The sequence below is a fragment of the Suncus etruscus genome, chromosome 7 (assembly GCF_024139225.1).
Source record: "Suncus etruscus isolate mSunEtr1 chromosome 7, mSunEtr1.pri.cur, whole genome shotgun sequence".
NCBI lineage: Eukaryota > Metazoa > Chordata > Mammalia > Eulipotyphla > Soricidae > Suncus > Suncus etruscus.
The window spans coordinates 6,284,215-6,306,420 of NC_064854.1; the positions used below are offsets into that span (position 1 = coordinate 6,284,215).

The 22,206-nt window shown below is 38.7% G+C and overlaps 1 protein-coding gene across 1 annotated transcript in view; it reads right to left on the reverse strand.

Moving 5' to 3' along the window:
- Positions 1-22,206, reverse strand: part of ABCA13 (ATP binding cassette subfamily A member 13) — a 288,890-nt gene that overhangs the window by 252,620 nt on the left and 14,064 nt on the right. The window contains 5 exon segments of the mRNA XM_049777030.1: positions 777-973; positions 7,264-7,397; positions 9,186-9,316; positions 13,195-13,358; positions 21,657-21,685. Coding sequence (XP_049632987.1) covers positions 777-973; positions 7,264-7,397; positions 9,186-9,316; positions 13,195-13,358; positions 21,657-21,685 — 655 coding nt within the window.

The window sequence follows — 22,206 nt, forward strand, 5'->3', positions numbered from 1 at the left end:
CTATGGACTATAGGATTATTATCAGGCATAAAGCAACATTAATTTTTTGTTCTCTGTGAGAAATCAAAAGGTTTTCTTTGGTTGAGTATATTTATTGTCAGTGAATATTAATATTTTGAATAAACTATTTTTATGAATAGGTCTTATAGTAGACTTTAAGGACTCTGTAACCCACATTGTAAACCAAGATGCTCTGGTCTAGTGAGAGGTAGGAGAAAGAAAGGGAATACAGAGTGGAATTCCCACAGTCTTTTGATAAAACTTTAGATGAAGTTAGAAAAGGGTAATTACTTATAAGAAAATAACTCCAAAGTGTTTTGATAATTTTTAAAATGAGCATAAAGCTTAAAATTTAGAATATTTACACCTTCTATTTCTAACATCTTGAAGAGATGGAGTATTGCAATTGTTAATACAACACTTTTACTTTGCAAACTCAATCTGTGTGGTTTTAGTTTAAGATGATTAAATTTAGTAGTCTAATTATCATTCTAACATTTATTTAGCTTTCTTTTTCTTTCTTTCTCTTTCTTCTTTCTTCTTTCTTTCTTTCTCCTTCCTTCCTTCCTTCTTTCCTTTCTTCTTTCTTTTTCTTTCTTCATCTGCACTCAGTATTCACTCCTATTCGTGGTCAGGAAATCATCTAGGATGCTAGGGGTCAAACCAAGATTTACCATGTTCAAGGGCAAGCACTCTACCTGCTGTGCTGTCTATATAGCCCCTAAAATGCAGCAATGTTGACACAACCAATATTAAAACAGTAAAATATGCCTCACTTCTTTGGAGATGTATGGTTGCCTTTGGAGCTCTCTGCTGTCAAACTGTCCAGAAGAAGAAGGCTATCATGCAAAACATCTGGCACCTTCCATAGCTGATTATTTTCCTCAGACTGATTCCTGAATGACTCCATTTTGTGTTCAGTTTCATCAAATACCATCTGCATTGGTTTACCTTGATGCCATTGATCAAATACCTAAACAATTAAAATACAAAATCATACATTTGAAAAAAGTATTTAGTTAAGAAACTATATATTATTTTAGATTTCAAAAATGAATATTTATAACTATTTTTATGTTACATTCAGTAGCAGGCAATCAGGGGTCACTCTTGGCTCTATTCTCAGGTATCACTCCTGGTAGGCTTGGGAACCATATAGGATGTATATGGGATCATATGGAATGTCAAATGTCTGCATTCTGTGCTATCACTCTGACCCCTAATACATATAACTTTTTAATCCATGTCTTTTTCTATTTGTTCTCTCTAATTCCATTTCCCAAAAAAGGACAATAATATATATATATATACACATGTACATTACATATGCATATTTGAAAAGTTATCTCAAAAACTGAATTGACACATTTGGAGTGGTATAAGTATATCCATCTCTATACTCTATATACATCTATATACTCTATATGTCCAGTTAATTTGAATTCATAGTAACATTTTATGTCATGAACATGGGAACAATGAATCTAAAAGAAAATAGCTTTGTAATTTATCATCAATATTATACCATGTAGATTATTTTTCCCAAGATAGCTAATATGGGGGAATGAATAATAAAGTTCTATGTGGTCTAAATAACTATTAAATAATCATAAGTTTGAGTTATCTAGATTATGTATAATGGGAAGATATCTATCTGACCATATCAGTTATTAATAAACTCTCATGACTTTGGTGTCAGGTAAATTTTGTATCACTGAGTAGACAAGAACCCCTATATGCTTTAAGGAAAGTATGTGATTAGAAACATGATGTTTTTTACTCACATCTCTTTTATTTCTCATGTAATTAATGTCCAATAACAGAGAAATGCACCCTAGTTTTGTTTGTTCATAACTGGCAGTACTCAGGGGTTCTGTGTTCAGATTGACTACTGGAGTGGAGTAGGGGGAGGGGAAACAGAACTGGGGTTGCTATATACAAGTACCCTTCCTCTGTACTATATAGGCTCTATCCTATCATCTTATTTATTTGTCCCCCTTTCCTTCTCATTTGCCTTATCCAAATTGCCTCCTTAGATTTGGTTTTATTTTATTTATTTTACTTTTATATTTTTTAAAAATAACATCTTTATTTAGGCACCATGATTACAAACATATTTGTAGTTGGGTTTCAGTTATAAAAAAAAAAGAACATCCCCCTTCACCAGTGCAACCTTTCCACCACCAATCCCCCACATTCCTCAACCCCTGCCTGCATTCAAGACAGGCATTCTACTTCTCTCACTTATTAACATTGTCATGACATTTGTTAGTGTGGTTATTTCTCTAACTGCATTCGCCACTCTTTGTGGTAAGCTTCATATCATGCACTGGTCCTTCTAACCCTCATCTCCATTGTCTCTGGGTATTATTAAAATACTGTCTTTTATTTTTCTTAAATCCCACAGATGAGTAAGATTATTCTGTGTCTATCTCTCTCCCTCTAATTCATTTTACTCAGCTTAATAGTTTCCATGTCCGTCCATGTATAGGAAAATTTCATGACTTCATCTCTCCTGACGATTGCATAATATTCCATTGTGAATATATACCACAGTTTCGTTAGCCATTCATCTGTTGAAGGGCATCTGGGTTGTTTCGAGAGTCTGGCTATTGTCAATAGTACTGCAATGAATATAGGCGTGTGGAAGGCATTGTATTTTTGTGTTCCTATTGGTATATCTCTAGGAGTAGTATGAGTATTTTTCTTGATCCACTTCTTTGTAAGGGTTCACTTTCTTCTTCTGGTCATAAGAACAAGAGGAAATAGATAAACATGTCTGTGAGATTATTTCTGACACATTGAACTTCTGAGCAGCTTGAAGAGAGTCTGAAAGACCTTCAAATTTAGAGTATCTTTTTCACTTCCTTCTAGTCTATTTGCAAGGTCAGGAGCCTCTAAATTGTTCTTGCATTTCTGGGAAGCCCCATTGCTTCACATATTGTCTGGGACCAGAAGCAAAATCTTAATAAAGAGAGCTTAAAGAGATGATCACTCAGACCTCATTTTTCACTGTCTTCCAGAAGCCTTGACTATAAACTAACCAAACGTTCCCTGAGCATCTGAGGCTATCAGTATATCATCACTCCAAAACACTGGGGCTTGCCAGCATCTTGGAAAACAAATCCACCTTTTGTTCTCTGTTATTGTTTAAATACAGTACACTATTTTATAACAATGCATATTGTCAATAACACAGTGAAAGGACAGTTTAGTGGGCACTATAGGTGTTCCAGGAGTGCTATCTCACTACCTGGTACTACCTGGTAAATTAAATTCTTTGTTTAATTTAAGCATTTAGAAACCTGGTATATTCTCTTCATAGATTAACAAAGATCCATATATGGTACAAACACTTGTGAGTTTCAATTCACAGACAAAAAATTCCTCCAGGTTTATATTCTATCGTACTCCAATTTTATTTATTTATGTATATATATATTTTGGTTTTGGGGCCACACCCGGTGGTGCTCAAGGGTTAGTCCTGGCTATGTGCTCAGAAATCACTCCTGTCTCAGGGGATATGGAGAATCGAGCCTGCGTCAGTCCTGGGTCAGCGGCATGTAAGGCAAACGCCCTACCACTGTGCTACCACTCCACCCCCATACTTTAATTTTAAAATGTCAGAAAGTGCCATGCACCTTCTAAAGAAATAAACCCACTACCTGAAATTAGGATATACTTGGTTTACAAGGCAAAAAGAATATATCATATCCTTTAGAATTTTCTGCATATAAGGAAGCAGTGGAGGTAGATGGTGAAAAATGGAAATGAGGTCATGAGATAAAATAAATCTACTTTCTCAGGTGTCACATGCAACAAATCTCTTTGTTAGTTGGATAAAGAGAATAGAAGAAAACACTCTATCTCAAAAACTATTTACACAGAGGTCCATGCAAAACAGAAAGTGACATTTTTTCTAGTCAGATCTAAGGAAGGAACCTGGAAAACCGTGTCAAAGGTAGTCGTTGTGTGATGTGACCTCATTTGGAATGAAAGGAGAATAATTTACCTGAAATTTTTATGATATTACCCAGAACAAATAAATGTTATTTTTTGGTGGCTGGAGAGAATTGAACTTTTAAATTAAGGTCACTAATCTATATAATACAGAATATAAAGAGATGACAGTACATTACAATTACAATGTTCTAAAGTTTGAGAGACCAAAGCAAATATTAAAGTTAATGGGGGAGCATTATGAGAGAAGAAATAACAATTTGTTGCTTACTTTGAAGGTACTTAAGCAGTACTGAGAGAAGCTGAAACTGGAAATAAAGCAACCCTGTTCCCTCAGTCCTGAAGAGAAAACATTCATTCAAACACCCAATTTTAGCCCAGAAGACTCATTTTGAATTTCTGGCTTCTCATATTTTACAGTGATACATACGTTTTTTTTCTTTGTCTGTGTGTATGTTCTTAACTATGTGCATATATCTGGGGGTTCTGTATAATATGTTGAACATACTTCTCTTCATAGTTACCCTATAGTAACAGTGTCCCATATTATGTCTTGGATGTTGCAGTACGTAATCCAAATTCTAAGGACTTAGGTTTTTCATAGATATAGAAGTAACTTTTCCTATTCATGTTAGACTTAAGAAACTCGCTTTTCCCAAAACAGCAACCAAATGTTAATTCTCTGATCTCGAAGGGACATTCTAAACAGTAGGTTTCATTACTGCTCACATAAGTTATGAAATCTCTAAGGAAATTTGAGTGACTTCATGGAATAATCTCATTTCTTTGGTGATTGTGGCCTATAAGTGACTGCACACAGATTTTCATCCATAGTTTTTTAGACCGAAATGAATGCCAAATTTTATTCAGCCATAATATGCTCTTCAAAGGTTTGTAGCAACAGATTATTTTATATCATGGTGTGCTCCATGGTTTTTATTATTTACTTAGAATAGGTGTTGCTCATTTTTCAAGGACTTATATGAAGTTTGTGTGGAGTCATAAATAACTCAGATTAGCCAAGTCCATACCGAAAAATAAGAAACTGGGAGAAATCTCATTACCTAAATTAAAGTGTAATACAAGAACCTTAAGCCAGTAACTAGAGAAACTGAAACTTCCATACTGATAGAAACAGTGGCCAAGAACTGAGACAGTCTTTCTAACAAATGGATAAGAATAAAATATCCAATGACAAACCTTAATGTGTATAGTCAAATAAATTTTATGTTGACTAAAATAGCTTTAATTAAGTGACTTGCAAATTTTAGCATGACAACTGTTGTCATGAAATGTACCAGTAGGGAACATCAAAATTATTCCCTTCTTTTATTTTTTATTATTGTTTTATTTAAGCACCATGGTTGCATTGTTAGGTCTTAGTCATACAATGTACATCATCCTTCAACCAGTGCACCCTTCTCATCACAACTGTGTTCTATTTCTCTCCCTCTTCCCACACCCCCACACTTGCCTTGCTCTAGGGCAGGCAAATTTTTTCTCTTCTCTCTCACTTACTTTCTCTCTTTCCTTTCTGACAATGTGGTTTGCATTATTGTTAATGGTAGGGTATTTGCCAATACATATCTCCACTTTCTTATTCTTGTTCAGAGTGATCAGTTCCAACTAGTATAATCCTAGAAGACCCTTCTCTACTCTAGTCACATGTCTTTACTGTAGTCACATGCACCACTCTTTGTAGGCGAGCTTTCTATCCTGGCTGGACCTCATGACCTTTGTCTCTTTTGTCTCTGGGTACTATTACCATACTATCGCTTGTTGTTATATAGATATATATAACAAGGATATATGTATATATCCTTCAAAAGAGTGATATTATTTTATGTCTATCCCTTTCCCTCTGTCTCATTTTATTCAGAAAAATAGCCTACATGTCCAATCATGTATAAGCAAATTTTATGACTTTATTTTTTCTAATGGCTGCATAGTATTCCATTGTGTAGATGTACTCTGTTTTCTTTAGCCATTCATCTGTTTTTGGGCACCTGGGTTGTTTTCAGTTTCTGGCTATTGTAAATAGTACTGAGCTAAACATAGAAGTGCAGAGGGAATTTTTGAATTGTTTTTTGTGTTCTTGAGTTATATCCTAGGAGTGGTGTTGCTGGATCATATGGAAACTCAATTTCTAGCTTTTTGAGGAATGTCCATATTGTTTTCCAAAAAGGTTGCACTATCCTGCATTTCCACCAGCAATACATGAGCATCCTTTTCTTCCCACATCCATGCTAGCACTGGATGCTCTTGAGTTTTTTTGTGACGTGTGATAGTCTCTGTGGTGTAAGATAATAGCTCATTGTTGCTTTGATTTGCTCCTCCCTGATTATTAGTGATGAGGAGCACTTTTCATGTACCATTTGGCCATCTGTATTTCCTCTTTAAGGGAATGTTTATTCATTTTTTCTTCCCATATTTTGATAGGGTTAGATGTTTTTTCTTGTAAAGTTCAATCAGAGCCAGTATCTTAGACAGTAGGGTAGACTCCTGGGACACAGGAAGAGAAGGGTGGGGTTTCTAGAATCCAAGAATCCAAGCCACTTAAATCAGAAACAAAATTGCACTGAGGTGTATATAAAAAAATCATTCCAGATCACTGAGAAAATTTATGCACTCTTTTGAAAACTAAGATTAATATCAGACAAGCCCATTTGACCTCTTGGTTCTCAATATCAATCACCAATTCACTTGAAAAATATTCTTTCGGGGTGAAAGATCCAGCTCATGTCATGAAACTCACCACAAAGAGTGATAAGTGCTATTGGAGAAATAAGTACATTGAGAACTATCCTAACAATGAGAATGAATGAGTGAAGTAGAAAGCCTGTCTAGAGTACAGGTGGGGGTGGGGCAGGGAGGAGGGAGATTTGGGACATTGGTGATGGGAATGTTGCACTGGTGAAGGGGGCTGTTTTTTACATGACTGAAACCCAACTACAATCATATTTGTAATCACGGTGTTTAAATAAATATCTTAAAATAAAAAAAAATCGTCCTTCAATGATCTTCAACTCTCAGAAGTCTGTCTGAATTAGCTAGTCTAGTTTTTTAGTCTCCCATGGATTTGTTTTTCCTTTTCTACTTCCAAGAGCAATAAAATAAACTATTTCCTTCCACAAATCTTTGAGACTAGGACAAAAATGACAATGTACAAGAAAAAGAAAAGGCAGCAGAGACAGTATCTAAAGAACCCAGGTTTTCCCACTCATCTTCCATTGCCCCAGGTGTATAGCATAGTTTCCCTATAGGAGAAAAACTACTATCTTGTATAAAATCAGACATGCGTACCTCTTGTAGTTCAGTTGAATAATTTAGAATTTGTTCAACATGAAGGTTATCAAAGTCAAATGAGGATTCCAAGTCTCTCTGGACCTTCTGTGGATCCCAAACCATATTACGCAAGGAAAAGTTGGATTCTGACTCTGCAAGACAAGGGATTTACATGATTAATTGTTTCAACATTATGACTCATCTAAAGTAATTCAGAAAATTTAGTAATTAAGAACATTACTCATTTCTTTTATAACTTAAAATGTTTATTTATAAATAAAATTTTCACTAAATTGCCATGAGATACAATTGCAAAGTTGTCCTTTATTTATTTATAAAATGAAAAAAATAAGATCAAATACCATTTTTAATACCAGAATCTAAGATTCTGGTAAGAGATAAAGGTAGATAAAACCAGAACTCATATCCCAACATTTATGGTTACTAAGTTTCTGATAGAATTTTCCAAGAACTTTATGAAATTTAAATAATCAGATCAGATGGTTTGTCCTTAACATTTTCTCAATAGGCTTAATCATTTATTTAAAGCATGTCATTTGCAATCATTTTATTTCACCAATTTTATACAAAATAATTGTTATAAACAGCTATTTAGCTTGGAAGAAAATGAGCAATCATGAAATAGTCTTGCTGTGAAATACCATGTAATATTTAAAACCATTTTTCAAAAAATTATTTAGTTATAAAAATCATTTAAAGTCAGAAAATGGCTCCCCTAATAGATTTAATAAAGTTATAAAACTTATAATTTGCCCAAGTGATCTTGCAATGTCAGCCAGAAATGTCATACCTGACATATAGGCCTAATGCTTTGACTTTATCTTACTTCAAATTTTGATAAAAATTCTAGTTATTGCAAGTGCAGAAATAAAAACTATTTCAATTCTCATGTGAACCTTCATCTGAAAATTCAGCTGAGTATATAATTTCAGATCATGATTCCATAGCCTTCTCCCAATATTCTACACATGCCAGGTTCTATATATAACTTTCCTAAATGTGATTTCATAATGCCTTTGACTTAGCACTGTGGTCTAAAACAAACAAACAAACAAAAAAAAAACACAATTCTGCTGCTTTCAAAATAGCACAATAAAGGGAATTTCATGAAGGTTATAAAGATAAAAATCTAAGATTCCTCAATTCCAGTCAGGTTGCCTTTGCCTATCATAAAGGGTTTGAAATGAAAATACTATTTACAAACTAAAACCAGAAGTTTAAAAACTAAAAAGAAAGATTAAACTCACAGAATAATGGATCAACCTCATCTTAAATAATGCCAATTTAGTAAATTTTTAATCAATTATTTATTTAATTCAAATTAACATTCAACAATGGTAGTGTCAAATTTAGATCTGAGTTCCAAATGTTCAGCCTACTCACTTTGTTAAAAGACTGAAATTTTTAAAAAGCCACATCTGTCTCTCTTTTCTTCTTTTAATTTTACTTATATTTTAGAGAGGGGCTCTAGGCTTTTTCATAGAACCATAGAACTTGAATTATTTAGACCTGTCATATTTCTATGTCTCCCTATACAAATTGAAAAGTAGATGAGGTCCAGGGGCCAAGTGGTCTCAGGAACTTTGGGTGAAAAAAAATAAAGAGGTCATATCAAAATACCCATGCCAAAGCCAACTACAATTGAATCAAGAGACTCAAACTACAACAAGCTAAACACAAAATGGACCTGTTACACTGGTAGTCCAGGGACTAGGGGTGGAGGTATGGGATGTCTGAAATACAACTGTGAAAGACTTGTAATTCGCAATGATCTCAATAAAAACAAAGAATGAAATGTCATGCATTTGATATTTTAATTAAGAATCATTTCTTTGGATCACCTTTTATCTCTATGGTGGATTTTAGTAGGTTTCATTATGAAAGTATGAGATATAACAAAATATGTTAATTACCCATACTAGCAGATGCTAATCCATATTTCTGAAGAAATGCCAGTGTTGAAATTGTCATGTTCAGCATAATTTCAGAAGCCGTTAATAAAGTGTGGTTGAGTGGCAGCCAATCTAAGTCTTCCAGAGCTGTTAAGGAACTAAAATCAAACCATCAGAAAAGCAATGTGAGTTTTCTATTAGCAAAAAATATTTTTTTTCTTAGTGGTTTCAATTCTACTGTTTCTGGAATTGTGACATTAACTAGCAAACCCTAAGGGCCATTCTGTGAGCATATGACTATTTAAAAGGACATTTAAAAATGGCTCTAAACTAGACATTCAAAATGGCTCAAAACATCAAACATGATTCTAAACTACCTGAATTTGGACTTTAGTTTAGTTCCTCTCATGAAATACAGGAATATTTTGGCTACCTTCTGGTATACAAGTTACACCAATATTGAATTTTTATGGACATGATTACAAATACAATCTTATGCTCACAGAACTGCCAGAAGAGAGATAAAAAATAAGTTTCTGTCAGAGCCAGAGTGGTATCTGCCTTGCCAGCCCTAGCTTAGGACGGACCTCGCTTCAATCCCCCGGCATCCCATATGGTCTCCCAAGCCAGGAGCGATTTCTGAGTGCATAGCCAGGAGTAATCCCTGAGAGTCAACAGGTGTGGCCCAAAAACCAAACACAAAACAAACCAAAAATAAATAAATAAATAAATAAAGATAAGTTTCTGTCATCCCTGAAAAACAAATTAGAAAACTATCCTGATTCTTTTAAATTTAGAAGCAAATTGATATAATAAGGGTAACCTCAAGAATGCAATTCTTCATTCTGTCTTCCAACCTGCATCAAAAAATGTCAGTAATTCAATCAGTAATATCAACTTTTATTTTACTTCAGAGTTCTGCAGAGTGTTCACATGTGTTTTGAAAGAATAATCTATTTTTACCAATATTGAATAAATAATAACTAAAATATGTAAACAGAAATTTATTTAACCTAAAGGGATCCACATCCATATTCATTTAGTAGAGGCCAATAATTGCATATTAAACAATATAACTGTGCCGAAACTTCTACTTGTCTATTCTGGACCAAGGAAGCTTCTACTACCCAGCTTTCAAAGCTCAAACAATGCAACTTTATGTTTCCATGTGACAATTCCACCCCAACAACTAAAAGCTTATTTTGGTTTTTATACCCTGCCTCAAATACCTTCATAGTAACCCTCTCTATAAACAAGAGTATTAGATATTGTTCAATTAACAAAATCACCCAGAATCACTGTTTTACTATGGTCTTGCTTCATCACCCCTTTATGATTCCCTTCTTGAACACCAATATGACCAAACTACAGGTACACTGATTTTGGGGTTATCACCTGACTTCTAGGAATGAGTGCAGAAACCCTCTCTCCCTCCAGTATCTTTCTTCTAATTATCACATATTTGATCAGGCTTTTTTTAATATTCATAGATATTTTATTGGAATTATTTACTTAAAAATAGGAATATTGGAGCAGTATTTATAATATTTTCTAACATAAAACTATTTTTCCTTTCTTACAGTAAAACATAATTTTATATTTCTATGGGTCTACTCATATTCTTCCCTTAAACTTTTAACTCTCTTTACTCTTATTAAATTTAATTTTTTAGGGTCTATCGATTTTATTTCAGTATAAGTCCCATGTGCACAATTTTCCTAATATTAATTCTCTATATTTATAAACTTGAATATAGTTTTTTAAAAAAATTTCTTTATAAGTTTTGCAGTACTTTATCATTGTACATTATTCTAGGATTAGCTCTATTCATTTATTTGTACAGTTGTCATAAACTCCAGAATAAACATTTAAAAAAGTTAGAGCTCTATCTAAAGTATTACATTCAAAAGTAACATAGTAAGGGAACAAAAAATGGTCGACTGAAGAGAACTGAATTTTTGTCTAGAGAATTGAGCTTAATTTAGGGAATATGGTCCATGGAACAACGATGGAAGAAAGCACGCTTTCAGGTGGATATATGTGGTATTGCAATGGGTGTCCATAAAAGTTATCATTAACAGCAGGTACTGATGCTTCAATAAAAATGGTTTTAAAAATTAGTGGTAGATGATAACTACATATTGATAAGTTAGATCACCAAATAGAATGACGCATATCAAAAATATGGGGAATGTCTTTGTTGGTGGGGATGTGGTGAAAGGGGAACCCGCATCCACTCCTGGTAGGAATGTTGTGTGGTTAAACAGTATGGAGGGTTCTCAGTAAATTCAGAATTGAGTTGCCATATGACCCAGTAATTGCACTTTTGCATACCTATTCTTAGGACAGAAACATTCATTCAAAAGGACATATGCACACTTTTATCCACTACAGCACTCAGTACATCTATTTGTAATCAACCTAACTGTCCTACAAGAACTAAATTGATCATAAGAATGTGCAATTGTATGCAAGAAAATATGACACAGTTGTAAGGAATAATAAACCCAAATTTTGCTGCAACATGGATTCCACTGGATTCAAAGTAAAGGGTAAAGAAAAGAAATTGAATGAAGTGGAAGGGATAAGAGACAAATGAGAAGCAACCAGGGGGCAAGAGTCAAGGCAATTTGAGACAACAATAGTGTTAAGAAAATGTATGGATAACTATCAAAACCACAGAGTCAGCAACACTGAAATCATGAGATTCAAACTTTAATACCAAACTTATAAAGTTGATTGTCAAAAGGGCAGCTAGGAGGGGATGATTCAGGGAGCCTAGAAAGAAACCTGAGAACTTGGAAAGGCTTGTGGAGGGAGGTTGACACTGGTGGTGGGATAAGAGCTGAAACAAATTGTCTAAAAATAAACTATGATTAACTATAAATCACAGTGCTTTAATAAAATTAAATTTAAAAAATTGATGGTACATGATGTCTGGCCAATATGGAACTTTTTTTTTTTTTTTTTTTTTTGGTTTTTGGGCCACACCCGGCGGTGCTCAGGGGTTACTCCTGGCTGTCTGCTCAGAAATAGCTCCTGGCAGGCACGGGGGACCATATGGGACACCGGGATTCAAACCAACCACCTTTGGTCCTGGATTGGCTGCTTGCAAGGCAAACGCCGCTGTGCTATCTCTTCCGGCCCAATATGGAACATTTTAAGCAGTATTGAAAATAACATTCAAAGACTACCTGAGCATGTGTGATGTTAATATTCATGTTTAAGTTAGGAATAGTATGTTCTAAACAACATTACTCAACTTACTCAAGATATTTATTAATAGAAGTAGAGAACGATGCATGTAGAGATTCAAAAGTTTTGGCAATCTTGGGGTAACAATCGAATTTTTTTCTATATATGTAGTCATAGGGGTCTTCAAACTACGGCTCGCAGGCCACATATTGTCTTTATTCCCATGTTGTTTCTTCACTTCTAAATAAGATATATGCAGGGTGCATAGAAATTTGTTCATAATTTTTGTTTTTACTATAATCTGGCCCTCCAGCAGTCTGAAGGACAGTGAACTGGCCCCCTGTTTAAAAAGTTTGAGAACCCCTGATAGAATAACATGTTAATTATTGTGTCCTGGATGGTTGTGGATGATGATGAGATGGATGGATGGGTCTTTCTCTGCCGGCCCTGGCCACACGCCTGCAACCAAATTCAGAGCAACCACGAGGAAGTCTCACAACAATCAGCTTTCAGGAGACATCAACTTTATTAAGGCCCTGGCCAACATATGTGGCCTATAATCTTAAACCTTTTGAAGCATGCTCTCTTCAGCTGTCCAGAATCAAAACCCGTTTCTATCCCTCCATGTTGCCAACCTCTCCTGCTCCTTCTTACTGAATCTTCCCTGAATCCCCTCATGCAATTCTTTTGTTACCTACCAAAGACCTCTCCCAGCAATGGGCTGGTCTTAACATTAGGTAAGGTTATGCAGAAGATGGGGGCAGGTGACAATATATATTTACTATTAAAGGTTTAGAGAAAAATAAAATCATCTATATTAGACATATTTTCTTTTACTTACTTTAACACTGCCCGGAGAAGATCCACTATACCATGAAGGCCATCTTCAACATGAACAGTATTTTTATATACTCTCGGTAATAAAAGTAGGAAGTCCCAAATATAGGTTCGCTGATGAAGGTCTTCCAATTTCAATATCACCTCCTCAGTCTTATTGAGTTCCATCTTTTAGAATAAAAATAGTTTCTCTCTTTAATTTTATTAATAAATTTAACTATGGGAATGGGATTGACAAGATATAAGAACAGAAAATCCCAGTAAGTAAAACCTCATGCCTAATATGTCACTACTCTGAGTGCAGTCTGAAATTAATTTTAAAAATAAAAGTATTTTGAAATAGTAACTAAAGAAAAACATAGAAGTCATCATTTTGTTAGTAGCAGTAGACCATTATTTGGAGGAATCTCTTGTCAAGACTCTACTACTCCACCTTCAAAAATTATTAAAAAATATTGAACATAATCATAGCTAGTAAAAGTCAAAAATTATACTATGCTATATAAAGATGGTAGTATGGAATACATTTTTACACAAAAATCTATAATTCCCCTTTCTGAAAGCAGGCCTTACAAAGAGCTTTTGTTGCAGCACAAATTTCTGGAGAAAAATAAGCAAATAATTTGAATGCTATTTAGATAAGCACAGGTATAAGAAAAATTCAAAATCCCTTTTCTTGAGTACTGGCTAATGTAGAGGCAAAGATGGAAAATAAACAAGGAAAAGAACAAAGATGTTTATTATAAATGCTAGAAGACAGTGATTTCTTTAAGGTAAAGGTTCAAAGTAAGTTTCATTAAAATTCAACTTCCAGAGTGATCATTTCCAGTTATCATTGTTATCGTGGTTCCTTCTCTGTGTGAGCTGAGCTCCCTCCCTCTTTGTGACTAGCTTTTACCATATTGCATGGTGATTCAATTTAAAATAAGTAAGTAAAATATTTTGAATGTCTAAAAACTACCAATAATTGTGTAAATCATGACTCTTTAATTAAATAAAGTATTAAAAGGGTGCCTGAGTGAGAGCAAAGAAGGTAGGACACTTGCTTTGCACGTGGCTGCCAAAGTTTGATCCTCAGTATCTCATATGGTCCCCCAAGCACTGCCAGGAGTAATTCCTGAGTTCATAGCCAGGAGTAATGCCTCAGCACTTCAAGGTGTGGCCCCCAAAGATTAAAGAAAAAAATGTCAAAGTCATGACTTAAAAAAACAAATGTTGTCAAAGTGAAAATACTTAAATGCTAAGAATAGTATTGATAGTATTTTAGTATTAATAGTATAAATATGAAGAATTTCCCTGTAAATAGTTTTCACTTAACTCTTTGTTCTTCGATCCTCATATATTCTACTGGCAAAGTATCCAATCCTCATTAAATTGGATAATTTGCCTAGTCCATATATTTATCCGCATTGCTGAATAGACAGGAAAATTCGCAGTGCTGCCAACTGAACATATGAAATGATTTTATGGTCATAAAATTACGGTCATGTTAGTATTTTAAGAACTTCCTCTCCGACAAGCAACCAAAACCATACTTAGACATGTCTCAACTAGGAGACAAAATTTAATCCATTATTTAAAGCATATACATCTAAAAATTTAGATTTGGCAGGGGAAACAACTAGCAGTGCTTCTTTTTTTGTGTTTTGAGTTTTTTGGGGGTCACACCTGGCAACGCTCGGGGTTATGTGGCCCCATCTCCCCATTCTTTCTGTGCAACTTGATCTTACCTGCAAGACCCTGCCCATTCCTGGGAGGGGTCTTGGGAAGTTTAAATAAGGCCTTTGACCCAGGGGATTAAGGTCTTTGGCCAGCATGGAGAGGGAGCAGAAGCAGAGATGGCTGAGAGACAAGTACAATGCAGGGCTGAATAGACATACAGCATAAATAGGTTTATGATATAGGCCACACACGTGATGGCCAGGGCAATAAAGATGCTATCTCTCCTGAAGCCTGTCTGAGTGAGTCTGATTCCCTCAACAACCACCTGAAGATGATGACCTGACAGTTAATGGGGGATGGAGCCACATGGCCAGGGCCTAAGGACAAAGGCCTCCATCTCCATCCAAGCCCATCCTAAGGGCTTAATGCAACAGGTTACTCCTGGATCTGCACTCAGAAATCACTCCTTGCTTGAGGGACCATATGGGATGCCAGGGATTGAACCTGCATCTCTCCTGGGTCAACCACATGCAAGGCAAAAATCCTGCAACTGTGCTACCACTCCAGCCCCTAGGAGCTTTTCTTGACTCTGTGGCCAGAAGTTCCTCTTAGTAATTTTGAGGGTTTGAAGCAAGGTCATCTGCATAGAAAGCAAATGCCTATTACTGCTATTATGTCTCCAGTCCAAGGCTATGTATCTAAAAACATGTCAACAGTTATAAGCCACAAAAGCCAAATTGAAATGGATTAAAGACCTCAATATCAAACCCGAGTACATTAATTACATTGCTGAAAATATAGGCTGAACTCTTCTTATTGAAGCTTTAAGAAGTCAGTGCTGTTGGCAAAACAAACAGAAACAAAGATAAACAAATGGGGCTACAAACAAACAAATTAAAAGGCTTCTATACCTCAAAGTGGTGACAAAATAAAAAGACAAGCACAGATAGGAAGCAAATATTTTTCTTTCACCATTCATTTGATAAAGGGTTAATATAAAATATAAAGGGTTAATCAAAGATATACAAATGGCCAGAAAGGCATACAAAAATCCTCTGCCTCATTAATCATCAGACTAACAATCTCTATTCAGAAAAGACAATTTCACTTCTATGTTAACTGCAGCATTATTTATAATAGTCAAAATCTGAAAACAAATCAGGTACTTAATAAGAGATGACTAGATAAAGAATATGGCACACATATATAATGAAATATTACTCAGGTGCATGAAAATGAATATTCCATTGGACAAAATTATGCAACTGGCTGGGGTAGATCTGGAGAGGATTGTGTTTAGTAAAGTTATTCAGAGGGAAAGATAACAACATAGAATGATCTCTTTCACATGAAGTATATAAAAATACCCTTCAGTAACATTTTTGAAAACTATAAACTATGGTGTCTAAAATATAAAAGAAATATAGAAAAAGGGAGAGGAGGAGGAGGAAGAGGATAATGAGAAAGAAAAAAGAAGAAGGAGGAGAAGGAGGAGGAAGAAGAGGAGGAGGAGGAAGAGGAAAGGAAGAGGAAGAAGAGGAAGCAAAAGTGCATAGACCACAGAGACAGGCAGGGGAGAGAATAAAGGGGGAAGATGGGAGGGAAACTGGGGACATTGCTGGTATGAAATGTGCACTGCTGAAAGGATGGTTGTTGAATATTGTATGACTGAAAATCGTAACAACTTTTTAAATGTCTATCACATGGTAATTTAATTAAATTATTTTTTTTTTAAAATCTTTTAAAAAGAAGAAACAGTAGGGGACTAAAATATGATCAAAGACAATAGAAATGTGTGGAAAGGCTTGAGCTCTGGTCCTTGGGGCCTGGGAGGGCTTTCCTCCCTTCCTGGGGCAGGATTTTCAGCCGGCATGGGCTGGCTCCTGGCAGACCTCCGTATGTGCCAGGGGCCACTTGGCCCGGCCTAGGGTAGGGGGGCCCAGACCTGGGTCACCCGACCCCCCTCTCCCCCTCTCCTCCGGATCTCCAGGTGGGTTTCTGGGAGGACCTGATGGGGCACCCTGGGTTTTCCCCACTCCCAGGCCAGCTGCAGAGATTGGCCTAGGGTGGGTCTTGAGCTCTGGTCCTTGGGGCCTGGGAGGGCTTTCCTCCCTTCCTGGGGCAGGATTTTCAGCCGGCATGGGCTGGCTCCTGGCAGACCTCCGTATGTGCCAGGGGCCACTTGGCCCGGCCTAGGGTAGGGGGGCCCGGACCTGGGTCACCCGACCCCCCTCTCCCCCTCTCCTCCGGATCTCCAGGTGGGTTTCTGGGAGGACCTGATGGGGCACCCTGGGTTTTCCCCACTCCCAGGCCAGCTGCGGAGATTGGCCTAGGGTGGGTCTTGAGCTCTGGTCCTTGGGGCCTGGGAGGGCTTTCCTCCCTTCCTGGGGCAGGATTTTCAGCCGGCATGGGCTGGCTCCTGGCAGACCTCCGTATGTGCCAGGGGCCACTTGGCCCGGCCTAGGGTAGGGGGGCCCGGACCTGGGTCACCCGACCCCCCCTCTCCCCCTCTCCTCCGGATCTCCAGGTGGGTTTCTGGGAGGACCTGATGGGGCACCCTGGGTTTTCCCCACTCCCAGGCCAGCTGCGGAGATTGGCCTAGGGTGGGGCTTGAGCTCTGGTCCTTGGGGCCTGGGAGGGCTTTCCTCCCTTCCTGGGGCAGGATTTTCAGCCGGCATGGGCTGGCTCCTGGCAGACCTCCGTATGTGCCAGGGGCCACTTGGCCCGGCCTAGGGTAGGGGGGCCCGGACCTGGGTCACCCGACCCCCCCTCTCCCCCTCTCCTCCGGATCTCCAGGTGGGTTTCTGGGAGGACCTGATGGGGCACCCTGGGTTTTCCCCACTCCCAGGCCAGCTGCGGAGATTGGCCTAGGGTGGGTCTTGAGCTCTGGTCCTTGGGGCCTGGGAGGGCTTTCCTCCCTTCCTGGGGCAGGATTTTCAGCCGGCATGGGCTGGCTCCTGGCAGACCTCCGTATGTGCCAGGGGCCACTTGGCCCGGCCTAGGGTAGGGGGGCCCGGACCTGGGTCACCCGACCCCCCTCTCCCCCTCTCCTCCGGATCTCCAGGTGGGTTTCTGGGAGGACCTGATGGGGCACCCTGGGTTTTCCCCACTCCCAGGCCAGCTGCGGAGATTGGCCTAGGGTGGGTCTTGAGCTCTGGTCCTTGGGGCCTGGGAGGGCTTTCCTCCCTTCCTGGGGCAGGATTTTCAGCCGGCATGGGCTGGCTCCTGGCAGACCTCTGTATGTGCCAGGGGCCACTTGGCCCGGCCTAGGGTAAGGGGGCCCGGACCTGGGTCACCCGACCCCCCTCTCCCCCTCTCCTCCGGATCTCCAGGTGGGTTTCTGGGAGGACCTGATGGGGCACCCTGGGTTTTCCCCACTCCCAGGCCAGCTGCAGAGATTGGCCTAGGGTGGGTCTTGAGCTCTGGTCCTTGGGGCCTGGGAGGGCTTTCCTCCCTTCCTGGGGCAGGATTTTCAGCCGGCATGGGCTGGCTCCTGGCAGACCTCCGTATGTGCCAGGGGCCACTTGGCCCGGCCTAGGGTAGGGGGGCCCGGACCTGGGTCACCCGACCCCCCTCTCCCCCTCTCCTCCGGATCTCCAGGTGGGTTTCTGGGAGGACCTGATGGGGCACCCTGGGTTTTCCCCACTCCCAGGCCAGCTGCGGAGATTGGCCTAGGGTGGGTCTTGAGCTCTGGTCCTTGGGGCCTGGGAGGGCTTTCCTCCCTTCCTGGGGCAGGATTTTCAGCCGGCATGGGCTGGCTCCTGGCAGACCTCCGTATGTGCCAGGGGCCACTTGGCCCGGCCTAGGGTAGGGGGGCCCGGACCTGGGTCACCCGACCCCCCTCTCCCCCTCTCCTCCGGATCTCCAGGTGGGTTTCTGGGAGGACCTGATGGGGCACCCTGGGTTTTCCCCACTCCCAGGCCAGCTGCGGAGATTGGCCTAGGGTGGGTCTTGAGCTCTGGTCCTTGGGGCCTGGGAGGGCTTTCCTCCCTTCCTGGGGCAGGATTTTCAGCCGGCATGGGCTGGCTCCTGGCAGACCTCCGTATGTGCCAGGGGCCACTTGGCCCGGCCTAGGGTAGGGGGGCCCGGACCTGGGTCACCCGACCCCCCTCTCCCCCTCTCCTCCGGATCTCCAGGTGGGTTTCTGGGAGGACCTGATGGGGCACCCTGGGTTTTCCCCACTCCCAGGCCAGCTGCGGAGATTGGCCTAGGGTGGGGCTTGAGCTCCTGAGATTGGCTTGGGGGGTGGTGTTTGATCTGTGGGGTGGCAGATAGTTGTTCAGTTATACTCAGGCTATCACTGGCAATTTCATACTCGTCTACATGATGTATTCTCCTCCCAACCATCAGTACCCCCGATTTACCCTTCTTAACTTCAATAATACACAGTTCTAATCTCAGACCAAAGACATACAGTGGATCTAACAATCCCAGAACTATTTAGAAGGACATAAATTGCACACATATATCTTTTGAATAATTTATGTATATTTTCTTTAACGGCTGTAACTCTCTCTATATTCTTCTACCATGGTGTTTCTATCCACTTTTCATCTTTTCTTTTCTTTGTAAGCTGTTCAATAAGGATTGTTGGTGGAACTGTCCCTCAGTTTACTGCCTATGATTGAACTATGTCATGGAAATTGCTGGTCTTGTTCCTATTGCCTCCAGATGCACCAATAACGCTTAATGGCATTGATCCTTCTTTGCATAGACACATTAAAATAGGAAAACACTATACCTACAGATAAGTTCTTATCTAATAAATCTCAGTACAATGTACCTTACACCCTGAACATTGATATAATGCCCTGGCACAGGCCTCAGAAGAATGGGCATCCTCCATTCACTCCAGAACCAGGCAAGCTATCTATGAAACATCCAAGGTCTTTTATAGCAACAGCTGGAAGCAGTCCTCTACCAGGAAAGACACTACCAAGGGTCTGACATAGACCTCCTAAAAAGAGACTTCCGTTTACACTGAGAAGGAGAGGAAGCAGTCCTCTACCAGGAAAGACACTACCAAGGGTCTGACATCGACCTCCTATAAAGAGACTTCCGTTTACACTGAGAAGAAGAGGAAGCAGTCCTCTACCAGGAAAGACACTACCAAGGGTCTGACATCGACCTCCTAAAAAGAGACTTCCGTTTACACTGAGAAGACTTGACAACAACAATGACCTGCTCTACAGGACATGGTTCTCTCTAGTGCCCCTTAAGTGTGAGGTGAAACAAGAGGATGCTCTGCACCATCCTGACTGCAATATGGGATATGCAGACTCCAGGACCTTTAATACAGAAACATGATACCAACAACAGAGACTATGTGAGGAATGAAGGTGTATTGCCACTACAGACGATGACTTGAATTGGATAAACTAGTTTGCCTGGAGCCTAGAGTCAGTCCTGTGCCGGGAAACTTCAGGGGTAGGGTCTCCTTGTATTTAGACCATAATTTTTCTTTCCATGTCCCTTATATTTTGGTGGGCCTATGCAAACAAATGCCACTCTAACACCGTTTTTTACTATTTTCCCTTGACTCCAATCCTTAAGAAAAACAACCCACTAAAACTTTTGAGGTTAACTTAAACTAGTAAGCATGTGCATGGAACTAGATAAATGTACTTTGCCCTCAATGTTTAAGGAGTTACATAAGTCTAATCTCTTTGGATTATATTGTGTGCTGCTAAGAAATAGTATGTAATACAACTGGGAATTTGAGGGACAAATTAATTGTATTGTACATGGGTTCTGTTTTGTTTTTCTTAATTTTCTTTGGTTGAAAGATCAAGGCTGGGATATCATCGTTGGGACTACCGAGAATTCTGCTTATGGGTGATTGGGCTTCCACTGTAACTTTACCATGTCCTCTTTCTTTGCATCTTTGTTGTCATAATTAAAATTAATAAAAAAAAGAGAAAAAAAATATACCAGAAAAAAAAATCTAAAAAAAAAAAAAAAAATTACAAAAAAAAAAAAAAAAAAAAAAAAGAAATGTGTGGAAAGGAGGTGAAATAGAACATGGCAGAGGACACTACTACCATGGTGGAGGAAAGTGGTCAACCAGTAGGAGGGGATGCTGAAATTTGATGAAGTATTATTCAGGAAATCATATTAGAACAGTACTATAAATCACTACATTGTAAATCACAATGCTTTAAATTCAAAAATAATTAAGTGACTATCATAGAGGTAAACTGGTGGGTGAAAGGGAAACTGGAGTCATTGGTGTAGGAAAAGACACATTTGTAAAGCAATTGATGTCAGTACACTGTATGCCTAAAATCCAATGAATAAATAACTATGTAATACAAAGTGACTTTTTTTTTCGTTTTAGGGCTACACCTGGTTTGCCCAGGGGTTACTTCTGACTCTGAGCTCAGAATTCTCTCCTGACAGACTCAGAAGACCACACAGAATGCCAGGGAACGAACCTGGGTCAGCCTCATGCAAGGCAAATGCCCTAGCCACCATGCTATTGCTCCAGCCCCAAACAGTGACTAATTTGTAACTGAAAACATAAATTTCAGATTTAGGATTATATAAACTCCAAGACGAGGTCTACCAATACTCACCTTCTTGTTTTTTCTATACCTAAGACTTGCCTAAGAAAATTAGCTAAGTCTTAATACTCTCCAGTTATTTTTGCTATCAATGATACAGATTATAATAAGATTACTAAAAATCAAATCACTTAGGAGATGTGTTTAAAATATTAGCAGTTTTTTTATATAACCATCAATCTCTAATTATTAAGATTAAAACTGTGGGGGAAAATATTAAAACTGTGGTTGAGGTACTTACTGATAAAAAGCTGGAACTGTAAGAAGAACCTAAAATAAATAATATTTTAAATGTATTAGTACAATTGACTATAAGATATTTTTCCTAGTGCCTATTCTATTTTGAAATTCAGGACAATCCTAACAATGTCCAGACCCAGAGAGACAATTACATCTAACTGAATAATAAAGATAGATGATAACTATGGCTTATCACCTTAACATCAGTGCTAGCAGAAGACTAAATCTGAAAGGAACCATACTTTTCAATTTCCAAAACACTAATTCATTGGTATTCCTCCACTGTTCCTAACACAGAGTTACTGAATTTGCATGATTTTCTTAGAGGCAGGACTGATAGGTTCTTCAGTTCCCATTTCTAGAACATTCTCTAAGATTTGGGGGATTTCTGTAATTATAAAGTATATTTCATGTAAGCTAATGAGTAGCTGGTGATAATAAGCCTATGTAATGCTCAAGTTATGTTACTTTTATTGATGCAACAATGATTTACAAGAGTGTAAAATTTTACATGTTCAGGAACGTACTGTTAATGTCCATCACCAAAATCA